At 35.0% G+C, this 23,363-nt stretch overlaps 1 protein-coding gene across 6 annotated transcripts in view; it reads right to left on the reverse strand.

The window, feature by feature from the left end:
- Positions 1-23,363, reverse strand: part of LOC111051446 — an 89,334-nt gene that overhangs the window by 14,348 nt on the left and 51,623 nt on the right. For 4 of the 6 annotated variants that reach the window (XM_039425521.1, XM_039425519.1, XM_039425522.1 and 1 more), the window contains 6 exons: positions 18,720-23,136; positions 12,477-12,558; positions 8,466-8,628; positions 6,436-6,532; positions 5,617-5,689; positions 1,293-1,393 (listed from right to left, as the gene is read on the reverse strand). In XM_039425521.1, the coding sequence (XP_039281455.1) occupies positions 1,293-1,393; positions 5,617-5,689; positions 6,436-6,532; positions 8,466-8,628; positions 12,477-12,558; positions 18,720-23,136 (4,933 nt within the window). The remainder of the gene's footprint in view (positions 1-1,292; positions 1,394-5,616; positions 5,690-6,435; positions 6,533-8,465; positions 8,629-12,476; positions 12,559-18,719; positions 23,137-23,363) is intronic. The other 2 variants (XM_039425523.1, XM_039425524.1) reach the window with 2 other exon arrangements.

A 23,363-nucleotide genomic window follows, 5' to 3' on the forward strand; every position in this document is an offset into this window, starting at 1 on the left:
ACACCTGATAATTATTATTTCGTCGTCTGTTGATGATGGAAGTGAGTGAGCGAGTTCATGTGTTTGGGACTGTGTCAAAATTAAGACTCAGCTGTTGAACTTTTGTAATCATTCAATCAGGTACTTAGTGCCGGTTGCAAAAAAAGCCGGGTTATTTTTAATCCTGATAAATTCCAGTAGAACCATCTTTTTGAAATGGTCTTCTCTGATCTGATTCACGTGAAATTATTCAGGATTAAAATTTAACCGGCTTTTGTGCAACCTGGCCTTTGTAAGGGAAATTTTTGCATGCCTCTGGGAATTAATCTCAATTCACTGTGATTAGATAGAGCATTTCTGTATGAACTATGAATGTTATTATAATTTCTTCTTTCGTAATGATTTTTTTATGCTTTTGTACTCCAGAGCGAAGCTCGGTCCCCGATATTTCTCAATGAAATAGACCAGAAATATAATTTTAAAATATCAACTGAGAAAGCTAAAATTATGGCATTCAGATGCAAATATCCGATAAGTTCAAAAATTGTTAATAACAATAGTGTTGGAGCAAGTATCTCAATACACATATCTAGGTAGTGACATAAGTTACAAAGATGAATTTGATATTGAGAAGAAAATAGGAAAGTTCCAAATGATATGTGGTAATATCAGCAGGACTTTGGGTAAAAAAACATACAAAGTTATGAAATTTTATAAGGAGGTAATGGCCGGTCCAGTCCTCCTCTACGGTAGTGAATCATGGGTGACAACGAAGCCACTCGAAAGTAGAGTGCAGGCAGCCGTGATGAGATTTCTCCGTAGAGCCAAGGGGTGTCATAGAAGAGATCATTTCAGGAATGAAGATATTAGGAGAGAATTTTGAATATCTGCAGCATGAATGAAAGAGTTACGGAGAATCGGCATCAATGGAGGGACCATGTTCAAAGAATGTCAGCTGAGAGAATACCATTAAAAGTCTATAATTATCTTTGGTGAAAACAGAAATTTTAAACTTAACCTCACTTTGGACTATTTATGTGCCAAAATCAATGAATTGAAGAAGTTTTGGGCAATTGCCTGTTTCTCTTTCCAAATATCGTGTTTGTGACTGTTCTAATAAATAAATAAATAAATAAATATCAGCCAGTAAGCGAAAGAGAATATGTTGGCAGACTACGCAAGCGGTGGCGATAATAGGATTTTTTTAAATGTTTATTTGAGTAATTGGCTAGATGTGAGTCGGAACAGGTTATAGCCTAATCCTTGTTTGTAGGAAGAAGAAAAAGATCATGGATAATGGAATGATAACTTACGGTTTGAGGTGTGACACTGGATGAACTCTGCTTGCTTTCTGCGTCGAATGACAAATTTTTCACACACTGTGTAATATCGGGGTCAGTCTTGTTCAAGGTTGCTGAAAAAATTAAGAAATACAAATAATATTAAATCAATAACGTATAATTACTATAGATCAAAAATACCGGGTGATTACAAATGAAATAGACAACTTCAATAGCCTGTACAAAATTAAACTGGTGTATTTCAACATAGTAAGTGATATAGGTTTGTAGGGAATTTCTTAAAGTTTATGTTGGTAGAACTGTTGCTGGCTATTGTTGGCTACTCCGTGTTACAACAGCCAGTTTAGTTTAGCAATATGGCCGCTACTCAAGTGGAGAAAGCTTATTGTGTTCTTGAATTAGCCAAAACAAGTTACTGTTGTACAGCGTCATTTCAGAACAAAATATGGCAAACCACCACCATCAAGGCAATCAATTTATGACTGGTATGAACGTTTTGAAAGCAGTGGATGTGTGTGTAAGAAGAAGAGTACTGGAAGACCTTCTGTTACAGAAGAAAAAATTGATAGTGTTCGTGATGTTTTTGTACGAAGTCCAGGAAAATCGACTAGATCAGCGAGTTTAGAATTGCAAATTCCTCAACCTACTGTGTGGAAAATTCTGCGGAAACGTTTGAAAATGACACCTTATAAATTGCAGTTAGTACAAAGTTTAAATGACAATGATAAAGTTGTACGTAAAAATTTTTGTCAAGAGATGCAACATTGTCTTGAAAATGACGACACATTGTTTAATCGCCTAATTTTCAGTGATGAATGCACTTTTCACATTAGTGGAAAAGTTAACAGACATAATGTACGAGTATGGGGAACAGAAAACCCAAGAGAGACTGTACAGCATATACGCGATTCTCCTAAAGTGAACGTGTTTTGCGCTTTATCTTGTGAAAAGGTTTACGGGCCTTTCTTCTTCCAAGAACCATCAGTAACCGGAAGAATTTATCTGGACATGTTAACCGAATGGTTAATGCCTCAACTCCATGAAGATAGTTGTAACTTCATTTTTGTACAAGATGGAGCTCCGCCTCACTGGTACTCAGATGTCAGAGGGTATCTGGATGAACATCTTCCTAGACGATGGATCGGCCGTGCAAGTGAGGAAAACGTTGTGTTTCAGCCGTGGCCACCTCGTAGTCCGGACCTAACGCCCTGCGACTTTTTCTTGTGGGGCTATGTAAAAGACAGAGTTTTCGTACCACCGCTTCCTGTTGATATCGATGATCTTAAACAACGAATCACAAATGCTCTTGCTACAGTTAACGGTGAGATGCTTAGTCGTGTGTGGTCAGAATTTGACTACCGTGTTGATATCTGTCGTGTTGCAAATGGTGCACACATTGAACATCTGTAAATTTTCAATAAAAACTTCAAGAATTCTTCTATGTAATCATGTAAGTAATGATCCAAACTTTTAAATAATAAATTCTCTACAAGCTATTCAAACTGTCTATTTCATTTGTAATCACCCGGTATTAAATAACCATATTCAATTCAATTGTATTGCTCCAAAATCTACTTCAGAATGATGTTAACCATGTCAACAAGAGTATTGTGAAATACAGAAAATATCAGGAACTCACAAAATGTAGCACAGGTCAAATCAATTAGCCTATATAATATTTTTCTACACCTTACACATTTTTCTACACAATATATGTGATTTTACAGTTGATTAAATTATATTTTACTAAAATTATATCATTATTATTAAACGAAAATCCAAATCAAATGCTGTAATTCACCCCGAAGACTTCTGCTACCGCAAACATTGACAACACGGTAAACAGCTAGATGGAAATTCGATGAGCGCTACTATTCAAAAATTATTTGTCAGCCCGGGAATCGAACCAAGTATCTCCTAATTGCCGGTCAGGAATGCTTACCGGGTCAGATATAGTACAATATGACTATAAATTTCCAATATCCAGAAAACTCATAAAACAGTCATGGTTTGTTGAAATCTTTAATAAATTAAAATCAAAAATTATTTGTCAGCCCGGGGATCGAACCCAGTACCTCCCAATTGCCGGTCAGGAATGCTTACCCTTACACCAAACTGACAATCTCTTGATGGTAGCAATCATTTTATAAGAAACCATAGCGGCCAGCCAGTCTACAGATGGAATTCACCCTGTTGTCAATATTTGCAGTAGCAGAAGTCTTCGGGGTGATGCACAGCATTTAATTTGGATTTTCGTTCAATAATAATAATAATAATTAATTCATTGGCATTTGAATAATTGCAATATCTCAGTAATTTCCATCCATGAAATTATATCATTTAAAAACTAAAATCTGGTTTTAAAACTGAGTACTTTAGGAAGAAAAGTAAAGTACTAAGTACATTAGTACTTTTAGTACTAAACTGAAACTTATACCATAAAACAAATAATATCTGCGATTTTACAGTTGATAGAATTATATTTTACTAGAATTATATCAATTAAAAACTCTTTTGAAAGAGTTATTCAATGATATTAAAAAGTATTGATAATATTTCAGAATCATTATTATCAAGAATTATTATTACAGCCTGTTAATTTTTTATTTATTTATTCATGTAGACAACAGGGAAAACCCCATTTTAAATAGAAAGAAAAATAAGAATCTCAGTACCCTTTTGAATTATTTATCACATGTTCGGACATTAATGCCATTTTCAAGTGATAAAATGAAAATGGCATTAATGTTGAAACATGTTGTGATAAAATAATTCAAAAAGGGTACTGAGATTTTTATTTTTCTTTTGATTTATATTACAAGTAGCCCTATAAAGAAAAGAGATAAACCCCATTTTGTCTGTTAAATCTACAAATAATTATTACATAGAAGAATTATTCAGTGATAATTTATTATTGGTTGTAGAAGAAATTTCCATTGACAAGTCTTACAAGTACTTCAAGATTTTATGCATATTTTAAGTACATTATTTATTTATTTATTTCATTGGCAATTACAGATCATAATAATATGATAATATGATTGGGAGAAGACAACAGGCATAGCCCAAAACTGTCTTCTCCCAAGATTTTACAAATAAAAGTTTCAAAAAAGAATAGGTTAAGATTTCACTTTCACTTTAAAAAGTCCAATTTCCACTTCAAAACTAATGACTAAACTAAAAATTTTGAATTTTGATATTTGAAAACTGATTAAAAACAAAAATATTTCACTCAAATCTATATAAATTGGAAATTTTTGAGTAATTTTGCAAAATTTTGAGCCAAAAAAGAAAAACAACTTTATGAGCCTTACCAACTCCATAAAACTTCTTGTGAAGGAATAACCTTCAAATAAAAAAAAAACATTGAATATTGAATAATAGGCCTATATCATATATTTATTTATTTATACATATTGATACATAGGTTACAATATAATTCTCAACTATGAATGATTGGGAAAGGAACAACATGCTTAAAGCCCAAAACTGTTCCTTTCCCAAATTTGAATAGAAATTGTCCAAAATAGGTTATGTTTATCCATAGAGAAACAATGGCGTAAGTAGATATCCCATGGTATAGGGTGTTTATGTCGCAACTTTTACTGTTATCTCAAGTCGATTACTATCGCTTAGTGCAGATTTTTACTGTTTTGTTGGGGTGAGAGTGTATGAACGGCACAATATTGATTGAGTACTTTATTTATGTAGATTACAATATATACTGGCTTATACACTTATATACAATAGCTTACAATACAGCAAAATTATAGATGAATTTACATAATATAGACTAGGAAAATAACTATAGAACTGTATATGATATGAAAAAGCAATTTGTAATATAATAACTATAGATAATAATCATATTTTTATGCATCTACATAAATTGGCGGAGCTTTGGACATATCAATGTCCATTCTTTGGGAAGAATAATAAAAATATCCTCCCCACTAACTCTCTACCAAAACTAACTCTCTACCAAATATGAGAGACTACCAGCGTCACACACTTTGGGAAAGGAATACGTGGACTATCGGCTTGAGATAACAGTAAAAGTTGCGACATAAACGCCCTATACCATGGGATATCTACTTATGCTATTGTTTCTCTATGGTTTATCACTTACTTCATAAGTTTTGTCCAATTTTGAGTCCAAAATAATATAAATTATAAACTAGGAATTTTGAATTTAGGTAAGTAGGCTATATTGAATAATTTATAATAGTGTATAGTACACAGTGTATAGTACACTACACAAAATAAAAATCAAATAGCTGGTAAATTCAACAAAAATAGTAAATCTGATTAAAATACTACAAGAATAGACTCTTACCGTTTGCTATTGTTTTGTTGGAGACTGAGTCGATGCTACTGTCTAGCTGTTCAGAGATGGACGTGTTGGCATCCTGCAAATAAACATAAATTAATCAGCAAATTTCATTCAAACAAAACTAATCAATCAATCTATCTGTTTAATAATTACTTAAATAAATTAGAATATAGACAGTGATTTAAATTTGCCGGCCAGGATATCCGAGACGACCAAGGCGTTGCACACTTCAGTCTGCTAGAGCTACCTGGTCACGGGCTCAAATCCCGCCGGTGGGCATGGACGTTTGATCATCTCATCAAATAACCATCACACTTTCCATTTTGCCTGCTAAAATCTACAAATAATTATTACATAGAAGAATTATTCTGTGATAATTTATTATTGGTTATAGAAGATATATTATTATTATGGACGCACAGACAAAAAGCTCATATGAGAATCATCTATAATATAATGAAGGAAAGAATTGGCTGATACCCGTACGGGATAAGAAATTCACGAATGACGCATCATCACGTCTCAACTACTCATTTGATAACATTGAAATTTAGCATATAGATTCTCAATTTACCTAGGATGGTTATAGGCCTATTTTAAATTCTTCAAGATTTTAGTAGGTCAAGGTTTAATTGGACTCGTACGGGGCACGGGTTATCGGCTAGTCTGCAATAAAAGAAGAAACGAGAATCAAATTTAACCGCCATAAAATGGTGTCTTCCAGCGGAACCAATGCAACAAAAATGCGATGATGTCAATTTACGGTGGTTAAATTTTCACTTTTTTCAAGTTTATAAAAACGTTTACACTGGTAAAACTCACCCCAGACCCAACTGCACTGTACGGCGTAATCGAAATCAGCTTCTCGTCCAAGGCTGGATTTTTCATCGGGGTTTTTTCCAAGTCCAATTCCTGTAGCCTGCAAACATTAACATTAAACCATCTATATAATAAGAGAGAGTAGGGTTGTGTTTGTTCGTGTGTTCGTTTGTTCGCATCAAAACATGTCAATTTGTGGATTGCATACCGGAAAAACGGGATTGATTTAGATCTCCAAATTTTGAACATAGATTCTAAAAATATCAATCTCGTGCACCTGGAAGCCCAAATTTCAATTTTCCTTCTAGATTTTTCAGAATTAATGTTCAAACTCATGTATGCTACCGTAGGCTACATGAAGTTTCATAGCCTAAAGTGTGTCTATTTATGAGCAGGTTATAAGACAAAGATTTACGAATGTCTATGTAGCGCAGCGGTAAAAGGGCTGCTTACGGAGCGATGGTTCCTCGGTTCGAATCCCCGAGGCTTCCCATCTTTTTGTTCTTAATTTTTTTCCTCGAAACGTATTATTATCAATTATTTTTTGAAGGAATTTGTTTTCATTACTATTGAACTTGGATTTTATCAAATAATTATTTTTAATGTAAAATTTTGCCAACAGTACGTAAATGAATTGGACATAGTCTTCATGCTGTACGCCTATAATTGAATTTCATAAGAAAAACATGAATAGATCACAATAAAATAAGAAATAATTTATATTCTTCAGTTATAATGTACTATCAGACACGAATTCCCAGTGAAACGAGTATTTTAGGTATTTTGTTTGGAATTGGGAAAACAAAAGGCTGCCTGATTCAAATTGAGGAGGATCCTAATCGAACTAAAATTTATTGATGTATTGGAAAAATCAATATGATTCTGTGAGGTTTCCAAGTATTATGTATTCTTCAGTTTTCTATACTATAATAAAGGAAAGAACTGGCTTATACACGTAAGGAATAGGGAATTATGTTTGACGCATCATCACGTCTGAAATATACTCAACTGATTAATTTGAAATTTTGCATATAGACTCTTCATTAACCGAGGATGGTTATAGGTCTATTTTCAAATTTCGATTTTTTTATTACGTCAAGTTTTCATTTTTGCAGTTTTAAAATAGACCCTTGCGAAGCACGGGTTACCTACTAGTATAAAATACTTTGAAAATAGTTGAATTGTATGTTACGTAACACGTGTAATTTGGATTTGAGAGTTCACTCTTCTTACAAACATAACTGATATTTAAAGGCCTAAGAGCTTGTTTACATGACAGCGATTTACGCTCGGTTGGCAAATCGCTCGATTTGCCAGCCTCGTACACATGCCAGCGATTCATGAGCGGTCATCTTGATTTGCATTCGATCGAAATTGTTCGTGTCGGATCCTTAAGGACCTTAAGTTCCAAATTTCAAGTCATTCCGTTAATTGGGAGATGCGATATCGTACACAGACGCACATACAGACCAATACCAAGAAACCACTTTTTTGGAGTCAGGGGACCTTGAAACGTATAGAAATGTAGAAATCGGGGTACCTTAATTTTTTCAGAAAGCAATACTTTCCTTACCTATGGTAATAGGGCAAGGAAAGTAATAAAATTACGAGAAAATTATCTGCCCTTTTATGGGAATGACTTCCTAATCGATAGATATATGATAAAATGTGATAGGAAATTAATTGCAGATATATTTTATTTATTCTTTGAAAATAAGAAATCAAAGTCAGCTCAGTCATGAACAGTAACAACAGGATATCACGGGGGGACCACTTTATGCAAGCGAGCAAGATGATACTCTGTCATGTACGGTCCAGACAGGATGGAACCTGCCATTCCAGTAGGTAACATGCTGACGGGGGGGGGGGACAACTTTGGTGATATATTTTCGCTAGGGGATAAGCTGTTCCCCTTGCTCAAAATGTCGGGGTTGACGAGTAGACGGGATGATACCCTGTCGCGTATAATACCGATCGTATAATACTGAATCTAAATAGATATGAATGAAATAATTTTGAATAAGGCAACATACGTTTGCGGTAGGTGCACAGGGCTGTTATTGGTCTCAGTGTTGGCCAATATCTTGCCGACAATCGGGTCGAACTTCACATAGAGCGAGTTGCGAGTGAGGTTGGCCCGAGTCACTCGAGGGTTCCTCTCGCCACACGGCAGTGAGTCAAGGTCAAACTGGAATGCTGAAACACATCAACAATTCACTAAATTATTCATTTATAGATGGAAATTGCATCTATTCAAATGCTAATTGATTAATGGGTATTATAAAAATCCAAATTAAATGCTGTAAATGAGAGCTCTCATTTAATTTCCATTTAGCTCTGTTAAACCTGTTAAGGCTGTTCGTTACACCTTTTTATTTTTATTTAAATTGGATAATCTTTTTCAATGTAATTGTTAAGATCATTATGAGAGTGAGAAAAAGTGACTACTGAAATTTTCAAGTGGTCTAATAAGAGAGTTATGGGTTTTTGAAGTGCTAACTCCGGTTTCTTTCCAGATCATTAACGGTTTCGAATTTTCTATTGGAGTTTTTTTTTAATACATTCAGTATATCATTGTCTTTGTTCTGATATGCGTTTTTTCTCGATAAATGCCAAAATAAAAAGTTATCGAATTTACAAAAAATGTTACTTTTTATTTACGAACGATATGGGGAATAAAATGTTTTGGTTTGAAAAGATACATTTTTTAAGAGAATTTCTAATATAGTCGAAACCGTTTATGACCTGGAAAGAAAACGGAATCTAGAAAGTTAGCACTTCAACAACTTTTTGTGTAGTTGAGAAGTTGATATTGTGGTAATTATTCATATTGAATAAAAAGGACTAAGAAATTGTCAAAAAACCACTGATTTATCAGTAAAAAATCAGTGGTTTTTTGACAATTTCTTAGTCTTTTTCATTCAACTTCAACAACCCATAACTCGCTTATTAGACCTCTTAAAAATTTCAGTTGCCACTTTTTCTCACTCTTATAATGATTTCAACAAAAGATTATCCAATTTAAATAATAAAAAAGTGTACCGGACAGCCTTGATATACAACCACAACATCAAATAAATAAATGATCGGGAGAGAATCAACAGGATGGAGCCAAAACCGTTTCTCTCCTTGATCTATAATAATATAATAATGGAAGCAATCGGCTTATACAAGTGCGCCAGAGAAACTTACTTATTTGAAAAAAAAATCCCGGGCTGTGAATTAGTCGTGTAGAGGGGCATGAGAGGGCGCATCTGGAGGAGGAACTTCTCAAATTTATCCTCCCTCTTGCTCTTTTATTCATCATGCTCTTGTCTAGAGAGCAGCGGGCCTTCGCAGTTGAGAGCTTCTTCTCTAATTACAGATGGAATTAATAATAGAGAATGCATTTATTCAAATGCTAACAGAGATTGTCAGTTTGGTGTAAGGGCAAGCATTCCTGACTAGCAATTGGGAGGTACCGGGTTCGATTCCCGGGCTGGCAACTAATTTTTGAATAGTAGCGCTCATCGAATTTCCATCTAGCTGTTAGCCCTGTTGTCAATGTCTGCAGGAGGTCTTCGGGGTGATTTGCAGCATTTATTTAGGATTTTCGTTCAATAATAATTACTTCTCTAATAGTCGATCACTTGTTCTTGTTACGCAACGTGCCTTCCGCGCTCGATTTGAAATTCCTCCTTCTAGACTCGTTGTCCGTCCCTGTTGTGGGTTAAATCATTTCGGGTGTGTGGAAGTGTCATTAAACCCAGAAATGAACTTCAACGAACCACCAGAACTCCAGAAAATATTGAAATGAAAGAGTGAGGCAGTCAGTTGTGCGTTCGCTCCAGCGTTTGGCTCGCAAACACGCAGCTGCTATGGTAATTTATGATTCACTGTTCAACGAATTTCCCATGAAGACCTTCAATTTCATGCATTGGATGTTGTTCAAGAATTGACTGAACGCGATTTTGTTGCCCGTCAAAATGCATGTGATATGCTGATTGACAACCTGCCTGAAAACGCGGTCATTTTTCCAGTGACGAGGCTCATTTCCACATGCGTTTCCTCAATGCGATTTTCTTATGAAGTTATTTGGAATCCCTGGGTTGTATAGATACGGACCATAGCACACCTCAAGAACAACATTCGCGACGCTATTGCCAACATACCAATTGATACCAACTGCAACGAGTGGTTACAAACCTTAAAAATCGACTTCATCAGTGTATACGCGATGGGGGTCGCCATTGATCTGATGTAATTTTCAAGACTGCATTAAACAAATTTGAGATATTTTATTTTCATATAAAAAAGATTAAAACAATAACTAAAGTACTTTAGTTTTTATTAACCTTTCAAATAAGTAGGTTTCTCTGGTGCACCTTGTACAAGTACGGGGAAATACACAAATCATCACGTCTCAACTACTCAACTGATTAACTTGAAATTTTGCATATAGGCCTAGATTCTTAATTCGCCAAGGATGATTATAAGCCTATTTTAAATTCTTAGATTCTATACATGCTAGTCACCGAATAATTTTGAAATTTTGAAGCGACACATAACCTCTAGCTACATTTGGACTGTTGTAAAAATTAGAATTGGAACCGTTTTGGGCGTATTTAGCCTGTGGTACTTTTCTGTAAGTTGAATAATTCTGAATGATTGAATAAATAAATCATCTTATTTCATATATTAGTCCAGTCAACGAAGGGTTAAAGAGGGGAAAGTTTGGGAGATAATTTTTGACCCCGCAGTTCTGTTCAGGGTGATAAGGAGGTAAACATTTCAAAAGTTGCCTCTCTTACCCCCTGTGCTGAGGGGGTGGGGACTATTCATACTTCTCCGGCTAGACTGAATGGCAATAGTCCCACTAGATTTCATGGGAATTATATTTTCATTGGACCGGTCTCTACTTTTTTTGTGATTCATTTATTCATTACCTTTGGTACTGATATGTGGGAATCCGCTTTTATCTTGATTGCAGAAAGAAGATGCAACAACTCTTAAGGCGAATAGCTAAAAATTGTGCAGGAGTTCTAAAATACGTTACGAAAATTTCTTAAGGGCCGGTCACGTGCTCAGGGTTTGACCAAGTTCTAGAATTTAAACAGCTGGAGTCATAAAATTGGCTTTCCGAAACGGGGCTTAGTCGTAGTCATTGTCACAGTCACGTTTGAATTAAATTTCGAAGAACTAGAGAACTAAACACAAAATAAAATAAAGAGAAAATAGTGTAAAGTTTTAGCTGTTTTGAAGTATTAAGGAATGCTTAATTTCGTCAAGGAAATACGTTTCCAATTATAGAAATGAGAAAATAAAGTTTATCATAAAACTGCAAATGCACCCTGTTTCGGGAAACCAATTTTCTGACTCCAGCTGTTTAAAGACTAGAACTTGGCAAAAATCTCAAACTCGGAAACCGGCCCTGAAAATTGTACAGGAGTTCTTTGTGGTACACACTCAAACTTCTTCTATCCCTAGTTTTATCACAAAATCCAATTCAAAACTCCACAAAGAAGTAATTATACATAAAAATATGTAGAATTATAATAAATCCTAATATTCAGTAGAACAATTTCAATTTGTTCAAAATATTGAACTTAAAAAATTGTCAATTAAGAGAAAAGTATTATCACTTCAGATACTATTGATGGTGAGATGTTGTGATATCTATCTATAATGAAAACACTAGGATTTTGAATGAAAAAGACTAAGAAATTGTCAAATAACCACTGATTTATTGATAATTAGAAAGACCGGTTTCGGTCTTTCTAATTATCAATAAATCAGTGGTTTTTTGACAATTTCTTAGTCTTTTTCATTCAATATGAATAATTACCACAATATCAACTTCTCAACTACACAAAAAGTGACACTAGGATTTTGTCAAAAATATCACTTATTGTAAAATTACAAACTTGTTTCAACACCAATGGTGTCATCTTCAGTCTTCAGTCTGGTGGTGGAACATGTCTGTAATTTTACAATAAGTGTTATTTTTTACAACATAACAGTGTTTTTATTATTGAAAATTATTATATTTTAGATGAATTAATTACCTGAAGCAGGTATGTTGAATTCCTCCTCGGCTGTGATTGGCCCGGCCTCACTGTTGTTAACTGTGGAGTCGAACGTTGGAGACTGAAAAAATAGTAAATAAATAAATTAACTACTTGGAAATTCACACAAATTACAAACAAAATATCATAAAACACAATCTATCTTGTAGATCACCATCGATTCTTGTATAGCTTTTTTTTTTGTATGTCAGTCATTATTATTTATATAATTTTGAGTTTTCCATTCAATTCTCTAATAAACACTTAAGGCCGGTTCCCGAGCTCGGGATTTAGCTAAGTCCTAGACTTTAAACAGCTGGAGTCAGAAAATTGGTTTTCCAAAACGGGGCGTAGTCGCACTCATTGTCATAGTCACGTTTGAATTAAATTTCGAAAAAATAGAAAATTGAACACAAAATAAAGAGAAAATAGTGTAATAAGAAAATAGAAAAAAGTTTCAGCTATTTTTTTTTTCAAGTATTTAGGAATGTCTAATTTCGTCAAGGAAAAACGTTTCCAATTCATTATAGAAATTAGAAAATAAAAACTACGACTACTGTTATAAAAGCTGCGACTATGCCCCGTTTTGGAAAACCAATTTTCTGACTCCAGCTGTTTAAAGTCTAGGACTTGGCTAAATCCCGAGCTCGGAAACCGGCCATTAATAATAATAATAAACAAGATTATAATGAGCTCTAATATACACAGAAGATATCCCATGGGCGTTTATGTTCCAAATTTCAAGCCGATTTTTGTTAACTCAAGCCGATTACTGTCGACTACTGTCTATTATCACTGTATTGTCGGGGTGAGTGTAAGAACGGCACAGTATGAAAGACTACCAGTGTCACATAGCTTCACCAAAACCAACTACTAGGACTATCAGCTTGAGTTAACAGTGAAATCTGTAAATCTGCAACATAAACGCCCTATGCAATGGGGTATCTTCTTATGCTATCTTTTCTCTATTGTATCACCCAAAAATGATACCGTATCACCATAAAATGATACAGTATCACCACAAATGATACAGTATCACCATAAAATGATACAGTATCACCACAAATGATACAGTATCAACACATACAGTAGTCACTCATCTACTAGCGTCAAATGATACCGTATCACCATAAAATGATACAGTATCACCACAAATGATACAGTATCAACACATACAGTAGTCACTCATCTACTAGCGACACATAGCTTCACCAAAAACAACTACTAGGACTATCAGCTTGATTTGGAACACAAACGCCCTATACCATGGGATATCTTCTAATGCTACATTTTCACTATGATGGTATGTAGTAGACGGTAGTGGTCGTGAAATGTATGTAGCTGAAGCTTAGACCAGTTATAGAATAGACACGGCCCATTGTATATTCATAATGAAAGTCGATGAAGCCAACATCTACTGCCATATCGCCAAATCGTGACGTCAGCATCGGATGGAAAACTTTTCTGTAGAGTTTGTTTATATTGTTTTCCATAGCAGATTGTGTCTATTCCAGCGGGAGCGCAGCGGTAGTTTACCATTTTAATGAATAATAATTTACATCCTACTGAAATAGACACAATCTAAAAGTTTTCTATCCGATGATAACGTCACGATTTGGCGATATGGCAGTAGATGTTTGCTTCAGAGGCTAGACTTCCCAGCGTGTCTATTCTATAACTGGTCTAAGAGCTGAAGCGGGCCATTCACTGTCCGATTTGTTGTCCAACTAGTAGGATCGCTTTCTCACGCTCCGACTTGTCCTCCAACTTCAGTCCAGTCGATGGAAAACAAAGTAGGATTTCGGACCTCTAGTTGATCCAACTCTTCCGACTAGACTTCCAACAACCCTACTCATGGTCCGAAATCGGATCCAACGTTGGATGTTGGACTACAAATCGGACAAAAAAATCAGACAGTGAATCTGAATGGCCTGAATTAGTAGCTAAATGACGTCACCTGCACTAACAGAGGTTCAAACTTATACCGAGGTATTCATAATAATCTAATGGAATTTTAAGGAAATGCTAACGATTCTAAAAATGTGGATTCAATTTTGAGATGGTCCAGTGTTTAAAAAATTAGAGAATTGAATGGAAGACTCAAAGTTATATAAATAATAATGAGTGACATTCAAAAAAAAGATACAAGAATCGATGGTAGGAAATGCAAATTTTTCATAACATTAAAAATAGAAATATATAAAATTTTTAACTACCTATTTAGTATTTAAGGCTGTGCAAAAGCTGGAAATAAACTTTCTATTCGTGATATTTTTCTACGTTTTTCGATTTATATATCCTCAAGCTATCAAAATGGAAAAGTTTTCTTATGAAAACATTTTTTTTCCGATCATTACTTTTTTAGATATGAGCGACTGAAGTTTGAATTTTTGGAACAGAACATTTCAAATTCGGTACGATATAAATTTATGAGATTTAGAGGATGAATTTCATGGTATTGTTGTCTAGTAAAACAAATATTTTCTGAAAATATCAATTTTTGGAAAAGTTATTCAATTTACCAAAAATAACTCAACTAAAAGTTATGTTTGGTTATTTTTTAGTAAATTGAATAACAATCTTAAAAATTGATATTTTCAGAAAATGTTTGTTCTACTAGATCAACAATACCATGAAGAATCTATCCTCTGAATCTCATGGATTTATCTTTTACCGAGTTTGAAATGTTCCGTCCCAAAAATTTAAACTTTAGGCACTCATATCTCAAAAAGTAATGATCAGAAAAAAAATGTTTTCCTGCGAAAACTTTTTAATTTTGATAGCTTGATGACATACAAATCAAAAAACTGAAAAATGACACGAGTAAAAAGTTTATTTTTAGCCTTTTCACAGCCTTAAATAAATACGGTATGTCAAAAACGATAATTAAAACAAGTTGGCAATCTATAATAACTAGATTAGATAACAGCCCTACAAGTATCATTATAACCGACAGAAATAAGTGACAGTGAAAATACTGCAATTACTCAACTCAAGTTATAGAATTAATTATTGTTAATTCTCCACAGCAGGTTTTGAGTAGAATAGATTTTAGTTGTTAGAAGATTTTCATTATGCATGCACAACTTCAAATACATATAGCTTGCAATCTGTACACAATATAAGGCCCAGTTGCAAAAAAGCCGGTTAAATTTTAACCGTGATTAATTTCACGAGAACCAATCAGAGAAGGCTTTTTTGAAAAGATGGCTTCTGTGATTGGTTCTCGTGAAATTAATCACGGTTAAAATTTAACCGGCTTTTGTGCAACCGGCACTAACAATTTATAGCAAACTTATTAGTAAGTAGGATTAGTAGAAAACCTCTGCTTTCCCCATAAATTTCTGTTCTACATGTAAAGAATAACATTGATTCTTATATGAGTGTTCACACGTTGCCGTCTGTCAATGTATGAACACATCCATAAGAAACAATGTAAAATATCCTCTATGTGTTAAGCAGAGCAGACATTAATTGAAAAGTTAAGCTTTAGTATACTTATACACATTACATGCTAATGTAAATACAATACAACCAAACCATAACCCACAAATAGCTCTAATTCTTTAGTGAGGTCCACGTTATAATGGCAGTGTTTGATTAACAATGGTATTGCTATCCTTGTCTATCATTCAACAAAGCGGAAAGCGCTATCTCTTTCTCGCTTTACTATGTTGCCAGATCGTTTTTTAACAATGTGGTATTAATAATTAACAAACAAAATATTTCATCTTAATTATGAAACTATTATATTCAAAATATAATTTCTTGCTTGATAAAATATAATTGATTATTTTGAACAAGAATGAACAGTTAATATTACATCAATAAACCTTTATCAGCTATAGAGGGCATTGACAAGACAGAGGTTCGACAACGTTGTTCTCCTATCTTCCTCCACTGCCATTATCACTTGGACCTCACTATAGAGATAGAAAGTCTATAGTGAGGTCCACGTTATAATGACAGTATCAACTTTGATGCTGCTATCCTTGTCTGTCATTCGACAAAGCAGGTGGTACTATCCTTTTCTAGCTCTGCAACGATGCCAAATCTGTTTTTGATAATATAGAAGTATAATTAATTAAGGCAGAGAACAGGTAACGCTGTTGTTCTATCTTTATCCATTGCCATTATAACATGGTCCTCACTATAGAAAACGGGATTCTTCAAGGGCCGGTTTCCGAGTTCGGGATTTAGCTAAGTTCTAGACTTTAAACAGCTGTAGTCAGAAAATCAGCTTTCCAAAACAGGGCGTAGTCGCAGTTTTTATAACAGTAGTTGCAGTTTTTATTTTCTCATTTCTATAATTGGAAATGTTTTTCCTTGACGAAATTAAAAATTCCTGAATAATTCAAAATATCTGTAGCTTTACACTATTTTCTCTTTATTTTATTTTGTGTTTAATTTTCTAGTTTTTTGAAATTTAATTCAAACGTGACTTTGACAGTGACTACGACTACGCCCCGTTTCGGAAAGCCAATTTTCTAACTCCAGCTGTTTAAAGTCTAGAACTTAGCCAAATCCCGAGCTCGGAAACCGGCTCTAAGTGTCATAGGAAATTGATATGATACACCATTACAAATATTTTCGAATTCTTTGGAACAGTATTTACAAAACTTCTCAATAACTGATGAGGTATAAAAATTTAATTGAACATATTCTTTATTGGACAGACTTTCTAGTAATCTCTATTAATCAACCTAAATATTCGGGATAATTGAACTATGAGGAAAGCTGAGTAGATGATCAAGTAAGGAGTATGGATGATCTCAATACTGTAATTTGATTGGATGATTTCAAAGCTATAGAACTGATTGAAGCCTTAGCGATTATCAGTGCAATTAGGAATACTTTTAAGGCAACAAATACTTGAAATTAAAGTCAGATGATAGAGCAAATTTATTTGCTATAGTCAACCAAAGCAAACGAATAAAATGCAATGAAGATAATGATGGATAGAGGTTCTGAATATGCAGAGTGAGTCATATGTAAGGGAACCCCTCGATAAGTTGGAGACTGTTGTAGATATAATACTGTAACTTTAAGGATAAGTTATTGGTCAAATACTCTACCGCTTGACGTACAACTGGATTTCAACTAGTGTGGTACATCATTTTAAAGGTATTTTCAAAACAAGGAAGATGGCATCAATAAAAATGTTCTATGATACTTGTATCCAAAATGGCGGCTGATTGAAGTTTGTTTTTTCAAGAAATGAGGGGTTGTAACTCAAATATTTCAAACGTAAACACCCATTGTGTGGTACATCATTTTAAATGCCTTTTTAAAACAATAAAGTTGACATCAATAAAAATGTTCTACGATACTTGTATCCAAAATGGCGGCTGATTGAAATTTGAGTTTTTAAAGGAATGATTGGTTAAACTTCAATCAGCCGCCATTTTAGATACAAGTATCACAGAACATTTCTATTAATGTCATCTTTCTTGTTTCAAAAAGACCTTTAAAATGATTTACTACACAAAGGTTGTTTACATTCAAAATATTCGAGTTACAACCCCTAAGTCACTCCCTTATGAAAGGTTGAAATCCAGTTATACATCAAAAGGTAGAGTATTCGACCAATAACTTATCCTGAAAATACAGTATTATATCTACAACAGTCTCCAACTTATTGAGGGGTTCCCATACATATGACTCAATCTGTATATTTGAGCTTCTATTAATAGAGGCAATGATATGTTTATCGAAACTCAAAATAATTATAGATAAACAAATCCCTGAATATTGAACAAATTTAATAGTAGATTGAAGTACTGGAGAGGCTAAGGTCCGGATGCAGATACTTGGTTGAAACGGAGAAATGTCAGCTGTTCGTTTAAACCCCGTATGAAACACCATTATGATAAATGCAACCATATCTACAAGTAAACGTGGTTTAGCGATAAACGTAGAGTTAGCATATGGCCCTAAGGTATTCAAATATTTAATTCTGAGATAAGCTAATACTATTTTTGTTAGGCGGAGTCATGAGTTTAAATTCTTCTCTACCTCTAAACCATGAATGTGAAGTTATGTGAGGAGGCCAAACAGAAAACGCCAACTAATCAAAACTAAACACAGAAATGAATCCTAGAACAGAACTAGAAACTAATAGAAAATAAAAAGAAGAAAACAAACTAAAAAACTAATAGAAAATCACAAGAAAACAGTACAAACCCAAAAACTAATCAAAGTGAAGACACAAAACAAAACTAAAATGCAACAAATAAAAATTACCTCGCTTTTCCCTTCAAACGCTTTATCCAAGTCCGCATCATGGTTTCCAATTCCGTTAGAATCGACTGAGACGCGGTTCGATTTCGGGCCACTAGAGGTCACTGGAGCCGCCATTTCCACGCTGAAATTATCGGACATCTGATCTTCGCAGCTCATCAAAATCTCTCTGGACAAATTCAGCGCCTGTTCTGTGAGACTTTCATCGAAATTCAACTCTCCGAAATTCTCATTGTTCTTTGTCTCCTCATGAATGGGCTCCAACAATTCAGCTGGCACAGGTTTCGATTTCTCCGACGATAAACCAGTTTCTGAAACAACCTCTACGGAAAGGTTTTCTTCAACTGAACTCTTCTTCAACTGGATGTCAACATAAACTGATTTATTTTCTTCAACTGATCTCTCCTTCAACTGGTTGACTTCTTCGAATGATTTCTTCTCTTCAACTGATTTCCTTTCTTCAACTGATGTCTTTTTCAACTGGTGGTCTTCATCAACTGGTTTCTTCTCTTCAACTGAACTCTTCTTCAACTGGTTGTCTTCATCAACTGATTTTTTCTCTTCAACTAATTTATTTTCTTCAACTGATCTCTCCTTCAACTGGTTGACTTCTTCGAATGATTTCTTCTCTTCAACTGATTTCCTTTCTTCAACTGATGTCTTTTTCAACTGGTGGTCTTCATCAACTGATTTCTTCTCTTCAACTGATTTCTTCTCTTCAACTAATTTCTTCTCTTCAACTGATTTCTTCTCTTCAACTGGCTTCTCTTCTTCAACTGACCTCCTCTTCAACTGACTGTCTCCTTCAACTGATTTATTCTCATCCGACGAAACCAAACTCACACTTTTTGACACAACCCCTACAACATTCTCTTGAAATCTCTTCGAGAAACTTAGATCCAAACCAGTGCCACTAACCTGGAACGTATTTTTCGGCGACTTTGAAGCCTCTGCTTCTAAATTCTTCCTCAACAGATCATCACGAACCTCAAGAGACAACTTCTTGAAAGCTTCTTCTAGAGCATCCTTTTCTAGACCTTCTCTAGGAGCTTCGACAGGTTGAGACTCCGACAAGTAGTCTAATTTTCTTGAAAAAGAATTATTCAGATTTCCTGTTGCTGCTTTGATATCCAATGAAGTTCCCTCAACTTCTTGAGACAAGTAATCTAATTTTCTAGACAAAGAATTATTCAGATCTTTTGTTGCTCCTTTGATATCTACTGAAGTCCCCTCAACTTTCGGTGTATTATTGATTGAGTTGGGAGGAGTAATACCAATCGACTTCGATGCAGTATCTTCAGATTTCACTGGTGTAGTGTTATTGTTTTTCAAATCATCAATCGGTGTTCCTTCAGCTTTCACTAATGCTGGATTCACAGAGTTTTCGATGACATCTGATTTAGCTTCTTTAGATGGTGTATTATCAAGTACCTCTTCAGATTTGTGGACAAGGTCAGTAGAATTGGTCAAATTTTCATTCAAAGGGACACTGAATGGAGCTTGGTTCAAACAGCCTTCAAACACAACTGTTTTTACTTCTTCGGACGATGTATTATCAAGTACCTCTTCAGATTTCTTGAAAGCCTCGTTAGAATCGGTAGAATTATCACGAGCTTCTTCAGATTTCTTGATAAGTTCAGCAGAAGTATTCAGATTTGCATTTAATGAAGTTTGGTTCACACAGTCTTCAAACACAACTGTCCCAACTTCTTTTGGTGATTCTCTATCAAGTACACAATCAGATTTCTTGAAAACCTTGTTAGAATTATCGAGTACGCCTTTAGAATTCTTGAGAGTCTCCTTAGAATCGATAGATTTATCAAATACGCCTTCAGATTTCTGGAAAACCTCGTTAGAATCCGTAGAATTATTCAAATTCGCAACACAAAACTTGGTCGAAACAGACTCATTCACACAGCTCTTCAAACCTGTATCGAAATTTTCGAATGTTGCTTCAGTACGGGCCTCAAAAGATTCGTCGATTGCATCTAGCAAGGGGAGAGATTCGTCGAGAGAACTCAAAGACGCGTTCAGTTCAACCTTTTGATCCTCTCTGTTTCCAACAATGGATTCTTGATTGAGTTTTTTGATAACTGGAGATTGTAGGTCAGCTTTAGATTCAACAATACTTGAGCTTAATTTTGTATCAAGATTTGGCGAAGCGACAACATTGACACTCAATTTTTTATCGAGATTTGGAGAAGCGACAACATTGACACTCAATTTTTTATCGAGATTTGGAGAAGCGACAACATTGACACTCAATTCTTTATCGGGATTTGTTGAAGCGACAATCTCAGCATTCAAATAAGTATCACAACTTGCTGAAGCTTCAATGCTTGTGTTCAAGTTTGTAGCGACTATTTCATCAGTCTTTGAAATAGTTTCAACAACTTCAGCTTCAGAAGTTTTCAACTCTAGAGAACTGAAATTATCGGTGGTAGCCAAGAGATCGCTGATGACAGTTTCAGTCAAATCGTTAGTTATTGCTACAGAGAGCTCTTTAGAGATTGAAACGTTTGCTGGAGAATCAACATTACTGTCAAAGTCGGAGGGTGAAGTTACCTTCAAGATGGCAGCATCAACTTTCAAATCTTCAGATTTTTTTAATGGCGAAGCAGTTGACAAATCTGAATCACTTTCAACTGTTACTTCTTTCACAGACTGCAGCAAATTTGTGTCATCTACAGAGCTGAGAGGGACAGAGGGGGCTGTAAAAACACCAAGACTTCGCTCAAAAGATTCTAACTTCGCTTCAGTTCCCTCAATCTTCTCATCAAGATCTAGGCTAGAAAACTTTCCAATCACACTAGAAACGATCGCAGCTTCAACAGGAATAATTGAAGGATTATTGCACGAGTCAGTCTCCTGTTGCACTGTTGGTTCCAAACTTTTATTCAAATTTTCAACTGTGTTGGCCGATTCTTCTCTGTAGCTCAATACTGTATCACCCAGAGGTCGAGATGTATCATTGACAGGTAGAGATGTATCATTCAGAGGTAGAGATGTATCATTGACAGGTAGAGATGTATCATTGACAGGTAGAGATGTATCATTGAGAGGTAGAGATGTATCATTGACAGGTAGAGATGTACCTTCCTGGGACAATTTTTCAACAATTTCTACTTCAACTTTTTTCTGCAGTGATTCAGAGATCGCTGGAGAAGTGGAAGACTCACAATCAACAACCAGTTGTTTTAAAGCTAGAGATTTGGTCTCAATCAATGGAGAATTGGCAACGTTTTGGACGGAGTTTTTCTGGGGACTATTGCAATCTTCACCTGGAACTTTTTTCGTTGACGATTTCTGATTTTCGATCAGACATTTCTCATCAGAAACATTTTCACCAGCAACAGTAGATCCCAGGGAATTATTCAAATTCTTAATCACAGCTTCTTTTACAGGAGATTTACCTTCAATTAAATCTTTATCATCCAACTCAGTTACAGTATTCTCAGAGGTAGATTTCAAGGAAGTATCAAACGTTACATTAGCAGCTTCAGGAGATTTATCTTCAATGAAAACTGTCCCATTCACAGATAAATTAGTCTCAGCATTCGATTCAAGAGGAAGTGATGCATTTGAAGACCCAACGGCAAGAGTTTTTTCAACAGAAGTTCCCTGGGAAGTATTCAACTCTTCACTTGAAACTTCTTCTACTTCAGGTTTGTTTTCAATTAAACCGTTTACATCAACCGCTGTTACATTTGAACCAGTAGATCCTAGAGTACTGTGAACTTCCTCAACTAAAACTTCTTTCACTAATGATTTGTTTCCTTTCTCATGAAGCTCAGTTGCATTTGAAGCAGTAGACCCAATAAGACTCTGAACCTCCTCACTTGAAACTTCTTCTTTCACTAACGATTTGTTCCCTTTCTCCTGAAGCTCAGTTAAATTTGAAGCAGTAGACCCAATAGGACTATGAACCTTCTCACCTGAAACTTCTTTCACGAAAGATCTGTTCCCAACCAACTCTCTCACATCAGCCCCAGTTGATCTTTTCTCATCTACAACTCTCACATCAACCTCACCTATATCTTCAGGACGTAACTGATCTTCAATCAAATTCTCGTCGGAGAAATAGTCCTCAATGCATAGACCTCCAGCAACCCTTTGACTATTTTCGAAATTCTCTGCAGCAGCTAGAAATCCTAGAGGCGTAATTCCGGTTATGGATATCTCTTCATAGCTGACACCACTGGACAGACCAGAAATTCCACTGAACGAGCTAATGTTGTTCAAAGGTAGAGATGTATCATTGACAGGTAGAGATGTATCATTCAGAGGTCGAGATGTATCATTGGCAGGTAGAGATGTATCATTGACAGGTAGAGATGTATCATTCACAGGTAGAGATGTATAATTCACAGGTAGAGATGTATCATTGACAGGTAGATGTGTATCATTCAGAGGTAGAGATGTATCATTGGCAGGTAGAGATGTATCATTCACAGGTAGAGACGTATCATTGACAGGTAGAGATGTATCATTCAGAGGTCGAGATGTGTCATTGACAGGTAGATGTGTATCATTGACAGGTAGATATGTATCATTGACAGGTAGATGTGTATCATTCAGAGGTCGAGATGTATCATTGACAGGTAGAGATGTATCATTCACAGGTAGGGATGTATCATTCAGAGGTCG

The sequence above is a fragment of the Nilaparvata lugens genome, chromosome 4, assembly GCF_014356525.2.
Source record: "Nilaparvata lugens isolate BPH chromosome 4, ASM1435652v1, whole genome shotgun sequence".
In the NCBI taxonomy this organism is placed as follows: Eukaryota; Metazoa; Arthropoda; class Insecta; order Hemiptera; family Delphacidae; genus Nilaparvata; species Nilaparvata lugens.